The sequence below is a fragment of the Arabidopsis thaliana genome, assembly GCF_000001735.4.
Source record: "Arabidopsis thaliana chromosome 1 sequence".
Taxonomy (NCBI): domain Eukaryota; kingdom Viridiplantae; phylum Streptophyta; class Magnoliopsida; order Brassicales; family Brassicaceae; genus Arabidopsis; species Arabidopsis thaliana.
In genome coordinates, this window is record NC_003070.9 from 932,183 (window position 1) to 944,370 (window position 12,188).

At 37.4% G+C, this 12,188-nt stretch overlaps 3 protein-coding genes and 3 non-coding genes across 7 annotated transcripts; 2 read left to right on the top strand and 4 right to left on the bottom strand.

The window, feature by feature from the left end:
• The first annotated feature begins 1,243 nt into the window (after window positions 1–1,243).
• Window positions 1,244–4,970, top strand: AT1G03740 (Protein kinase superfamily protein). 2 transcript variants are annotated; one of them, NM_100253.6, is made up of 7 exons: window positions 1,262–2,526; window positions 2,603–2,887; window positions 2,982–3,299; window positions 3,388–3,615; window positions 3,700–3,915; window positions 4,007–4,390; window positions 4,473–4,861. In NM_100253.6, exons 1-7 carry the CDS (start codon window positions 1,873–1,875, stop codon window positions 4,608–4,610), a joined length of 2,223 nt encoding a protein of 740 aa, NP_171870.4. In that variant the 5' UTR covers window positions 1,262–1,872; the 3' UTR covers window positions 4,611–4,861. The 2 variants fall into 2 exon arrangements, with proteins under 2 accessions (NP_001030950.4, NP_171870.4); NM_001035873.5 differs by having other exon boundaries at window positions 1,244–2,526; window positions 4,007–4,970.
• Window positions 4,850–4,959, bottom strand: AT1G04213. Its single transcript, NR_138671.1, has one exon. It is a non-coding gene; the product is annotated as an other RNA (small nucleolar RNA).
• A 54-nt stretch (window positions 4,971–5,024) lies between the features above and the next one.
• Window positions 5,025–5,105, bottom strand: AT1G03743. The gene has a single exon (NR_138624.1). It is a non-coding gene; the product is annotated as a snoRNA (small nucleolar RNA).
• A 113-nt stretch (window positions 5,106–5,218) lies between these two features.
• On the bottom strand, window positions 5,219–5,303 carry AT1G03746. The gene has a single exon (NR_138625.1). It is a non-coding gene; the product is annotated as a snoRNA (small nucleolar RNA).
• A 340-nt stretch (window positions 5,304–5,643) lies between these two features.
• Window positions 5,644–8,980, top strand: SWI2 (switch 2). The gene is made up of 7 exons (NM_100254.4): window positions 5,644–6,127; window positions 6,242–6,348; window positions 6,452–7,618; window positions 7,694–7,820; window positions 7,910–8,185; window positions 8,271–8,496; window positions 8,591–8,980. Exons 1-7 carry the CDS (start codon window positions 5,738–5,740, stop codon window positions 8,884–8,886), a joined length of 2,589 nt encoding a protein of 862 aa, NP_171871.2. The 5' UTR covers window positions 5,644–5,737; the 3' UTR covers window positions 8,887–8,980.
• Window positions 8,880–11,195, bottom strand: AT1G03760 (Prefoldin chaperone subunit family protein). The gene is made up of 10 exons (NM_100255.3): window positions 10,941–11,195; window positions 10,798–10,857; window positions 10,471–10,638; window positions 10,005–10,385; window positions 9,849–9,923; window positions 9,733–9,766; window positions 9,512–9,612; window positions 9,355–9,390; window positions 9,184–9,249; window positions 8,880–9,085 (listed from the first exon to the last, which is right to left on the bottom strand). The coding sequence occupies exons 1-10, from the start codon at window positions 11,136–11,138 to the stop codon at window positions 9,029–9,031; spliced, it is 1,176 nt and encodes a 391-aa protein (NP_171872.2). The 5' UTR covers window positions 11,139–11,195; the 3' UTR covers window positions 8,880–9,028.
• Window positions 11,196–12,188: the final 993 nt, after the last annotated feature.

Sequence of the window (12,188 nt, forward strand, 5' to 3'; positions counted from 1 at the left end):
ATCGTCTATTTATTCTAACCTTTAATGACATTTTACCTTTTTTGTTTTGTTTTGTTTTGTCTATCTTTTATGAAGAAGACTCTAAAGGAACGAAACTTCTTGACGTTCACCGCTAGCAAATTCTTGAATGCATGCGATTGTCTTTTTCTTATGGAAGTCTTAGCTTTTTCTCTTGAATATGGATTTTAATATTCTTCCGTCTAGTCATCAAATGAGATTAAGCATTTATCTACAATATATGGAACACTAATCATATAAGTTGAGAATCTACAATCAAACATTTTTAAAATTGGATATGGATGTGGTATTGTATGGTAAACCATCTTCCAAGTAATTGGACATTTGGAATACTAAGATTTACTTGGCATATGAAACAATTTAACGTCCCTTGACATTTGTAACAATTTCACGTACGAACGATTGCAACGACTTTGTTATGTGTCAAACGCTTTTCTAATATGGAAGTTGACACGACTTTGAGAATTAATTTGTAAGAACATTAAACAAATAATCTTCCAGTTTTGTAGTCTTCTATTGATGTACACTTCAAAGAATCTTCTAGTTCATAATCCCATGACCGGAAACGGAGTCCAATTTTGCCATACAACACGGTCGCGATGGCAAATTGGCAACACCGCATGGTCCGCATGCCGATGAAGGTGTCGGCATCCTATTGACGATCTCTATATTTAATACACTTTGATTTTTTTTTAAAATAAGTAAATGAATTAGTTCTAAAGACATCGGGCTGTCGTGTGAGCCAAGTAAATTAAAGTATTTCATAAATTATTCTATTTTAGTTATTTACAAACACACGCGTGTGCACATGTATTTGGCAAATTATTTGAGTCAAACAACATCTTCCTATCACAATTCTGAACTTCTTTATACTCGTGATTAATTTCTTATATTTTTGTCTTCACTGTTTTAGTCCACATGTTAAATTATAAGAACTTCATACACGAAAACTAAACAATTAAAAAAAAAAAAAAAAACTAAACAATTAGAATAATTTCAAACGAAATAAAAAGTCAATACAATTAGTCTTGTAAGAGCGATGATCAAATAGATTGAAAGACTATAATAATGCTCTAAGTTTATTTTAAAATTTTCAACCAATTTTATCTACCATTTAAAAGGTTGACAAAAAAAAAATGTTGACTAAAACAAGTCTTGATACAATTATTTGAATAGGCTGAATGATGATACCAATCAAACTTACATTTAATAAAATCTGAACATTTTAAAAAATAAAAATAAATGAAAGAGAATTCCATGAATGATGATGAGATAGAGCCATAGAGAGACTGAGAGAGAGAGATGTGGAGAAAAATCTAACTTTGGTCGACGAAAGGCGGCTAAGTTGGTTATTGACATTTAGCTATTTTTTTTATGAATCCGTTCATACATCGATCGATGATAGTGACTCACTCTACGTAATCGTTTAATTAGTCAAATCTGCTACAACTAACAAATAAAAATCTCCCCTTTCCTTACATATTCTCTCCGCAACCCTCTTTGATTCTATTCAACGCTTTGCCTAAAGTCAATCTTCATCAATTTCTCTCCATTCCTTCACTCAATTCCGGCCAAAGTTTTGATTTTTCCGGTTCGAATCACTCTTTCTGGGGATTTCACAGTGTACTGTGTGTGGTCTTCCGAAGAAGAAGAAGAATTCAAAAATACGATCTTGTTGGTTTTCGTGAATTGGGTATTTCCCGCTGAGCCGTTGAAGTTGTGTGTTTGTTCTGAGTGGATTGAAATTAGGGTTTAGATTTTAGGGAAGTGAATGGATTGGGTTGTGAATAATAAAGGTTAAGTTTTTCTGTAGATTGGTTATGTGTGTAGATTCATGTTCTAGAGAGCATACGAATGGGTTGTGTGAATTCTAGGCATAGGCCTTTTAGAAGAAAGTCAACAACACTGAAAGAGTCATCAGAGGAGAAACGTTCCTCTCGGATTGATTCGTCGAGGAGGATTGATGATTGGATTCAACCGGAAGATGGGTTTGATAGATTGAGTAACAGTGGAGATGCTAAAGTTAGGTTGATTGAATCCGAAATGTTTAGTACAAGTAGGTGTCATGATCATCAGATTGGGAAGATATTAGAGAATCCTGCGACAGTTGCTCATATGGATAGAGTTGTGCATGATCAGGAATTGAGAAGGGCCTCTAGTGCTGTTGTAGACTCGGACTTGGATATTGATCCAAAGGTTGTTAAGGCCAAGCTAGATAGATGGAATAGCAAAGATTCCAAAGTTCGGTTGATTGAATCTGAAAAGTTGAGTTCTAGCATGTTTTCTGAGCATCATCAGATAGAGAAGGGAGTAGAGAAACCTGAGGTTGAAGCTTCGGTTCGAGTGGTTCATCGGGAACTGAAGAGGGGTTCAAGCATTGTTAGTCCAAAGGATGCAGAGCGGAAGCAAGTGGCAGCAGGATGGCCGTCTTGGCTGGTCTCTGTTGCTGGTGAGTCACTAGTGGATTGGGCTCCACGACGAGCAAATACTTTTGAAAAGCTGGAGAAAGTAAGTTTCTTTTGTTACCACTCTTTGGTCCAGATCCTGTTTCTGTTTAATAGAACCTTCTTTCTTATGGATGCAGATTGGCCAAGGAACATATAGCAGCGTATACAGAGCTCGCGATCTTCTTCATAACAAGATTGTTGCGCTAAAAAAAGTCCGGTTTGATCTTAACGATATGGAAAGTGTTAAGTTTATGGCAAGAGAGATCATAGTAATGCGACGGCTTGATCATCCTAATGTCCTGAAATTGGAAGGATTGATCACTGCCCCTGTCTCATCGTCCCTTTACTTAGTTTTTGAGTACATGGATCATGATCTCTTAGGACTTTCTTCACTACCTGGTGTCAAGTTTACAGAGCCTCAGGTACTGCACATAAATGTTGAGCTACCCTAATGTCAAAAGCATAGATTTTTCTTTCCGCTTCAAAATCCGTTTCTTTTATGTTTCTGTTGTTTAGGTTAAATGTTACATGCGACAACTTCTAAGTGGGCTTGAACATTGTCACAGCCGTGGCGTTCTTCACCGTGATATAAAAGGCTCAAACCTACTAATTGACAGTAAGGGAGTCTTGAAGATAGCAGATTTTGGGTTAGCAACTTTTTTCGACCCTGCAAAAAGTGTTTCATTGACTAGCCATGTTGTCACTCTTTGGTACCGGCCACCAGAACTTTTGCTTGGAGCCTCTCATTACGGTGTTGGGGTTGATTTATGGAGCACAGGTTGCATCTTAGGTGAATTATATGCCGGTAAACCGATCCTCCCTGGAAAAACCGAGGTATGCAAATTCTCGTAGATTTCATTTCCTCCAAATTCAGGTTGCATCTTGTTTGCTTCAACTCAAATGTAGCCCTTAATCTTTCTAGGTAGAACAATTGCATAAAATCTTCAAGCTTTGCGGTTCACCAACAGAAAATTACTGGAGAAAACAGAAGTTACCATCTTCAGCTGGATTCAAAACCGCGATTCCTTATAGGCGGAAAGTATCAGAGATGTTTAAGGACTTTCCTGCAAGTGTTCTTTCACTTTTAGAGACTTTACTCTCCATAGATCCTGATCACCGGAGCTCTGCAGATCGTGCCCTTGAGAGTGAGGTAACTGGTTCATGATGTTTTACTATGTTCTTGGTTTACTGAGATCATGGAAGCATTAGTGACAAAACTCTGTTCTTTTGTCAGTACTTCAAAACCAAGCCGTTTGCTTGCGATCCATCGAACTTACCAAAATATCCTCCTAGTAAAGAGATTGATGCGAAAATGCGTGATGAAGCGAAAAGGCAACAACCTATGAGGGCGGAGAAACAAGAAAGACAAGACTCTATGACGAGAATATCACACGAGAGAAAATTTGTACCACCGGTCAAAGCAAATAACTCTCTGTCAATGACAATGGAGGTAAGTAACTGTAAAAGGTCCTAGCTTTTATGGTCACAATGACCGTGGAGGTAACTAACTGTAAAGCAAATCACTCTTTTGGCAAATGCAGAAACAATATAAAGATTTGAGGAGTAGGAACGATAGTTTCAAGTCGTTTAAGGAGGAGAGGACTCCTCATGGACCAGTTCCTGATTATCAAAATATGCAGCACAACAGAAACAATCAAACTGGTGTGAGAATTTCACACTCAGGTCCATTGATGAGCAACCGGAACATGGCTAAGTCAACAATGCATGTGAAGGAGAATGCACTTCCTAGATACCCTCCAGCTAGAGTAAACCCGAAGATGTTATCAGGCTCAGTCTCCTCCAAAACATTATTAGAACGGCAAGATCAACCAGTCACGAACCAAAGAAGAAGAGATCGGCGAGCATACAATAGAGCTGATACTATGGATAGTAGACATATGACAGCACCAATTGACCCATCTTGGGTTAGTTAATGATCTCTGTTTTTTTATTTTCTCGTATCAGAGCAGCTGTTTTCTTTTACTAACATTCATTGTTGTGTTTCAGTATAATCCTAGTGATAGCAAGATTTACATGTCAGGACCATTGTTGGCTCAGCCAAGCAGAGTGGACCAGATGCTTGAAGAACATGACAGACAGCTTCAGGAATTCAATAGACAGGCACTCAAGACACCACAAGGCTGAAATCATTGGAAGAGCCAAATTATTGAGCGTTCTAAAAAGCCGAATCAGTTGAGTCAGATTTGTCACTATAATCTATTGGTTTCATAAATTGAGTTGATGTGATCGGCTTAAAGGCATAAACCACTACTGTTCGTATAGAGTTCGCTGTGTGTACATATATACAAAATCCCTTTGAATTCATTATTCCTTCTAAAATTGATTGTTGTTCCGTTGTAATTATAAGGTTTAATTGTAATATTTGGTTGCCTCAGAATCACAATCTCTCTTTGCAGCTTAAGAACATCCGTAGATTCAAATTGAATTATCCACTTAATAAACCGAGAATTAAGGTAACCTATCTTCAAAACCATAAAATTCAATTACAAACAGAACGGAAAAACTTGTTTTTGAAACGAAAAAAGAAATTTAACTGAAGATCAGAATATGATGTCATTCTCATACACAGAATCTGTGTCAGAAGGTGTCCTAAGATTTATCTGATTTCTCATCATTTCTCCAGCATTACTATTTTTCCAATACCAAAAGATACAAATCCAATTTAAACAAAAACGTCGAGAGAATTCTCCAAAACCGTCAAACAAAAATATAAAAAATCCAACTTTTGTAAGAATCAGAAAGAACGTAGCGAGTTGAAATTTTTGTCGATCATATGAATCAAAAGACCATCACCGATATACAACTTTCATCATATTCTACACAAAACCTCTTGAAAATCAAATAATTCACCAAAACATTAAAGAAAAACCAAAAACCAAGATTGGGTTGAATCGACAAATGGTGACTTTTCTCGGCGTTATCAAGAAGGAGATTGCTATATATAAGAGATGCACGAGAAACCCTAAACCTAAAAGCATGTTTGGAAACAAATAATATTTGGGCTTCTCTTGGATGCTATTCGAACTCGGCCCATTATTACTGCCACAAGTACAGTTTGGGCTTCGTTTCTATCCGTATTTGGCCCATTAAAACTGCACATGTATAATGTATTTCCCTTTCTAGCCTCTTATTTTCTTCAAATTAGAATAACAGCAAGTAAGTTTTCAAATTGCTAAATATTACGACTTTATTTCAGTTTCTCGAAAAAAGCAAGTCTTTTTCCTTTGCTCTCGCAACGCGATCGATTAGCGATGTCGTTGTTACACACTTTCAAAGAGACATTGAAGCCCTGTGGTAGTTTTCCGTCATCATCATCGTTGCGAGTTTCATCCACACAAGAATTGGAACCGTCGAGAAAACCTCCCAAATCGTCGCTCTCGCAGCAGCTTCTGCGTCTCGATGATTCTTACTTTTTACCCTCAAAGCACGAATCTAAAATCTCAAAAACCCAAGTCGAAGATTTTGATCATAACGAAGATGATCACAAAAGAAACATCAAGTTCGACGAAGAAGAAGTAGATGAAGACGATGAGAGATCAATTGAATTCGGGAGACCCGGGTTAAGCCGGGCTGAATTTGACTATTCCGGTCCTTATGAACCACTTATGCTGTCATCAATTGGAGAGATTCCGATCATACATGTTATTTTCTTACCAAAGTCTTTAACTTTTGCTCATGTTTAATGGAACTCAAGTGTTGATGGTTCTTCTCAAATTCTGGAAATTATTTGAATTTGCCTTATGATTTTGTTGTAGGTACCGGCTTCTATCAACTGTAGATTGCTTGAACATCAGCGAGAGGGAGTGAAGTTTATGTATAATCTCTATAAAAACAACCATGGTGGCATTCTTGGCGATGACATGTGAGTTCTTCTTACATGAGAATGTTCTTGTGCATTTGAATCTGTAGCTGTAATAGTTTATGTTTGGGTGATAATGGAACTCTGATAATAAGTATTGACTCAGGGGGTTAGGCAAGACCATTCAGACAATTGCATTTCTTGCTGCAGTGTATGGAAAAGACGGTGACGCTGGTGAGTCATGTCTTTTAGAGTCTGATAAGGGTCCTGTACTAATAATCTGTCCATCTTCGATTATTCACAACTGGGAGAGTGAGTTTTCTCGATGGGCAAGCTTCTTCAAGGTTTCGGTGTACCACGGATCAAACAGAGATATGATTCTGGAGAAACTCAAGGCACGCGGTGTTGAGGTACTTGTAACCAGCTTTGATACGTTTCGAATCCAAGGCCCCGTTTTGTCCGGGATTAATTGGGAGATAGTGATTGCTGATGAGGCACACCGGTTAAAGAATGAAAAATCGAAACTTTATGAAGCATGCCTTGAGATCAAGACTAAGAAGAGGATTGGTCTCACGGGTACAGTGATGCAGAACAAGATCAGTGAGCTATTCAATCTTTTTGAGTGGGTAGCACCGGGATCACTAGGCACTCGTGAACATTTCCGAGACTTCTATGATGAACCACTTAAGCTAGGGCAGAGAGCTACTGCTCCGGAAAGATTTGTCCAGATTGCAGATAAGAGGAAACAGCATTTGGGCAGTCTTCTCCGTAAGTATATGTTGAGGAGGACAAAGGAGGAAACCATTGGGCATCTCATGATGGGGAAAGAAGATAATGTAGTCTTTTGTCAAATGAGTCAATTGCAGAGACGGGTTTATCAAAGAATGATTCAACTCCCAGAAATTCAGTGCCTTGTGAATAAGGACAATCCATGCGCTTGTGGAAGCCCGCTTAAGCAATCAGAGTGCTGCAGAAGGATTGTTCCTGATGGAACCATCTGGAGTTACCTTCATCGAGACAACCACGATGGTTGTGATTCTTGTCCTTTCTGCTTGGTGCTTCCATGCCTTATGAAACTTCAGCAGATAAGCAATCATCTGGAGCTTATTAAACCAAACCCAAAAGATGAGCCAGAGAAACAGAAGAAGGACGCAGAGTTTGTATCTACAGTGTTTGGGACAGATATTGATCTATTAGGCGGAATATCTGCAAGCAAGAGCTTCATGGACCTTAGTGATGTTAAACATTGTGGGAAAATGAGAGCTTTGGAGAAGTTGATGGCTTCTTGGATTTCAAAGGGTGATAAGATACTTCTATTCAGTTACTCTGTCAGGTTAGTTTTTGGATTTAGTTTGATGAATGTAGGAGAATATTTGTCGTTGCAAGCTTTTGATCCATTAAATTACAGGATGCTGGACATACTGGAAAAGTTTCTAATTAGAAAAGGTTATAGCTTTGCTAGACTTGATGGTTCTACTCCAACTAATCTGCGACAGTCTCTTGTGGATGATTTCAATGCGAGTCCTAGCAAACAGGTTTTTATTAACCGAACCCTTTTCGATAGAGATCATGTTTCTTCTTACCTACTTCTGATCTGATGATTAAATGAGCTTTTATGTGTCAGGTTTTTCTGATATCAACTAAAGCTGGTGGGTTGGGACTAAACCTTGTGAGCGCGAACCGTGTGGTTATATTTGACCCAAATTGGAACCCGTCTCATGACTTGCAAGCGCAAGATAGATCATTTCGGTATGGACAGAAACGTCATGTGGTGGTTTTTCGTTTGTTGAGTGCTGGTTCCCTTGAGGAACTAGTTTATACAAGACAAGTATACAAACAACAGCTCTCAAACATTGCGGTTGCAGGGAAAATGGAGACAAGGTACTTTGAAGGCGTCCAGGTATGTAGAAATATACAGTCTTTAATTTATTAGCCTTATTAAAGAGATTGTTCGCTATTCTAATGTTTTGGTGTCTTGTGATCAGGACTGTAAAGAGTTTCAAGGCGAGCTATTCGGGATTTCAAATCTGTTCCGTGATCTCTCTGATAAGCTCTTCACTAGCGATATTGTTGAGTTGCATAGGGATAGTAACATCGATGAGAATAAGAAGAGATCACTGCTTGAGACAGGTGTTTCAGAAGATGAAAAAGAAGAAGAGGTCATGTGCTCTTACAAACCCGAAATGGAGAAACCTATCCTTAAGGACTTGGGTAAGAATAAGACTGATCTGTGCTCATCTATCCTTGACTACATTTTCTTAAGTCTTTACAATATTTGGTCGGGCTTGTGTGACTCTTTATATAGGCATTGTGTATGCACATCGAAATGAAGACATCATCAACATTGGAGAGACAACAACATCAACATCTCAGAGGTTAAATGGAGACGGTAACAGTGCGGATCGAAAGAAAAAGAAGAGAAAAGGTTGTAGTGAAGAGGAGGATATGTCTTCTTCAAATAGGGAACAAAAACGAGAGAAGTACAAGATGTTAGCCGAGTTTAAAGGCATGGAGATATTGGAGTTTAGTAGATGGGTATTGTCAGCGTCTCCATTTGACAGAGAGAAGCTACTTCAAGACTTTTTAGAAAGAGTCAAGTAACAATGTCAGATTTTTTTATGTAGATTTTGTTAATTAACTGTATATAGAGTAAGCTTACAAGGTTGCGCACATTTGCATGTGTTCTTACTTCTTACATATCATAAAGGCAACTCAACAAAAAATTGTACACAGAGCTGACTGGCTACCTTCTCTTCGCCCTGAATCTCGACACTGGTTTAGACGGTTGAGACGTAGAAGACTGTTGACATATAACAAGATAACAAACAAAAAAAATGTAATAAGAATCATGTTTCCTGCATTTATGAGTGTTGTGTAGTTCGAGTGATTAAAAAGTACCTGCGTTTGGCTGTGTGCGCTGGTCTCTAGAATATGGGCATGCTCTACGATTGATCCAGTAAAAGCCTGCACGAGTTGGATCAGAAATTTAGTGAGCTTAAAGGAAAATCAGATCTATCTGAGCAACTATACAACTTGCTAACGCTTGGCCGAAAGAGATGTGTATGTAACCTTGGTAGAATCAAACTCGGGCTCTGGCTTCTGTGGCTGCACCCAAAAAAAGTTGGCATGATTATTTGTGAGATGCTTGTGAATGATAAGTTTTGTTGCAGAAAACATGTCCATAATGCAAGGTAGTTAGCTTGATTTCGAATATAGATCTAAATACCTCAATCTTTTGTGGTCCTAAAACATTGGTTTTTGCATTCGTTCGAAAGTCTTTCCATGTTTCAGCGTTTTGCTGAGGGGTTCCGCCACGTGATTGACCTTCTGGTAATAAAAGAACATAGATGTTGGTTAGAGAATTGTTTTCAGGAAGATGATTCAATGTTGAATATATTAATTTGACACTTTTCTGATGTCTGAAATGCTTTAGATCATAACGCTAACCTTTGGAAAGATATTGTGCCATTGGTCGGATACGCTGCAATAACAGGCAATATCTGAGAAGGAGCTGTAAAACGCTAATGAAATCAGAGAACATCAAAGTGAAGGGGTTTTCTTACATTCAGCGGATCATCTAGATCTTTGTGTGGATGTGTCTCTGGTAACACTTGAATAATTTTGGCTTCGACCCTTGGCTGGATTATAAGTAAATAAACTTTAGGAAAACCCATTAACCATAAACATGAACCCAGATGTTAAATTTCCTTGGAAAATACCTCTGAGACCCTCGGTGAAGAGCTATGACCGGAAGCTTTGTTAGGAACAGATATGGTAGTTTCTTGTTTCCCGTATTCAACCCTACCACGGTCTGTCTCACCTCTACTTCCTTTCACCAAATCATGCTGGATCTGTTCCACACTTTCTACTGAAGAATCAGGATCTTCACCTCTACTATCCCCATCTTCACCCTCCAGTTCTTCCTCTATTTCAAGTTCATTCAACCTGGCCATGATTCTTGCAAAGTCATCGTCTTCAAGTTCACCTTCTTCAGTCTCTCCTTCAGAAAGATTACAAGGCTCTTTTTCACTTGAATGTATCACAACAGGTGCAGAAGAATCTTCTTCTACATACTCTTCTCTTATCTCAACAAGTCCATCCTATAAAAAATGATAACACCGGTTAAGATACATATGCAGAATCAAGAAAAAGGAACACACGATCCACTCTTTCAGCAAAACCTACCGCTACTTCAGAAGCAGTTGTAGTGAAGAATGAAGCCTCCGTTTGAAGATCTTCAATCTCAGCTTTAAGAGAATGAATTTGAGACTGTAAAGTCTTGTCTCTTCTCTTCAGGAAATCAACAGTTTGTTTCGATGATCTATCAGTATAGTAATTCTCTCCCAACAACACCTATATGAAATCACAAAACATAATCCTTTAAATTTGAAATTTACACTAACCTCAATAGCTTACTCTTAAACCTCATAGCAAAACGATACTAGAATCAAATTACATGTATCCTGCCATTGAAATCGAGAAGAGAGAACATATAATCATCATGAAACTTACCAAACACTCGTTGGTGTGAATCAATCGACCTGGGAAAAAAGCCATTTTACCGAATGGAACCTGTTTACACAAAAGCACCAACTACATTAAACGGGAGCAAAATTGAATCATAAGGAGAGGAAGTCAAAGGATTAAAAATTCACCATAACGTTGTGATGAAGCTGATCGGGAAGCTTCTTGACGAGATTGATGAGATTATCGTTTTCGTCGACGTACTGTTGAAGACGATTCATCTCTACTCGCTTCTCTCCGATTTTCTCCTCCATGTAACTTGCTGCTTTTCGAACATCCTCCTCTGAAAATCCTAACGGCGTCACCGTTCCTTTCGCCGGCGGCTCCATTCCGGTAAGGGTTTAAGCACAACGACGACGACCGATTGCAGAAAGAAAAAAAGAACCAAAAAAAAAATGGAAATTGAGAGGGAAGCAATAAAGGCTTCTAAGTTCTAAGTTATAGTGAACTTAATGGGCCGATTTAATATGGCCCAATGTATTTTATTATGTTTTCGAAAATAAAAATTGCCTTGTCTGTAACAAATTTATTAACGTTTGTAAATTGTGTTATCGTTGATATTTTTAGTAACAAATGTTAAAAGTTTAAATTATTGTAATATTTTTTACCAATCTTGATTTATTTAAAGAATTATGATGCCTGATAGTTGATATATTATTTACACTTCACACATGTGTCACATGTAATGCAAAGTGTGGAGATAATGGAATTGGGTTGGCAAGTAGGCTAACACACGAGAAGAAGGCCGACAATGTTGTGTTACTTCAATTCAATATCATTTGTATTCAATTCCAATATTTCGTAGTTTTGAGCTAGCTATTGACAATACATATTAAATGATATATTATTTATATATCCAATATATGTTTAACAATAAGTCAATAACACATCATTTACTACAAACACTATGAGAAACAAAAAAAAAATTTGAACTAAGATCTATCATCAAAGTTACTTTAACTAATACAATCTACCATAATGAAAAAAGTTATCACTAAATTTCAATAACTTATCACCCAAATAGTGTTTTTAATAGGTTTCTAACTTACAAAAAAAAGAAAAAATATAGTAACAATAAAATAAGAAGAAATTATATTAGTTTAGAAATACATATGAAATATTTTGTGGTCAAATTCTCCTAAATAAGTTTTGATATTTTGCCTTTTACGAAAAAAAAAATCTAAACTAAGTATGTGATATCCAAGCAGAAGTAGAGACGGGTCAATTATACGCGTGGTACACTTTTGGAAGTGAATTACATCCTCTAATTTTGATTTTGTTTGGTAATCGGATAATATACGTCTCTTCAAAAACGTATATTGTATCTTTTATCTCGTAAAATTAGAAAAATTATGGTGAAAGTCCAAACTTTTTAGACG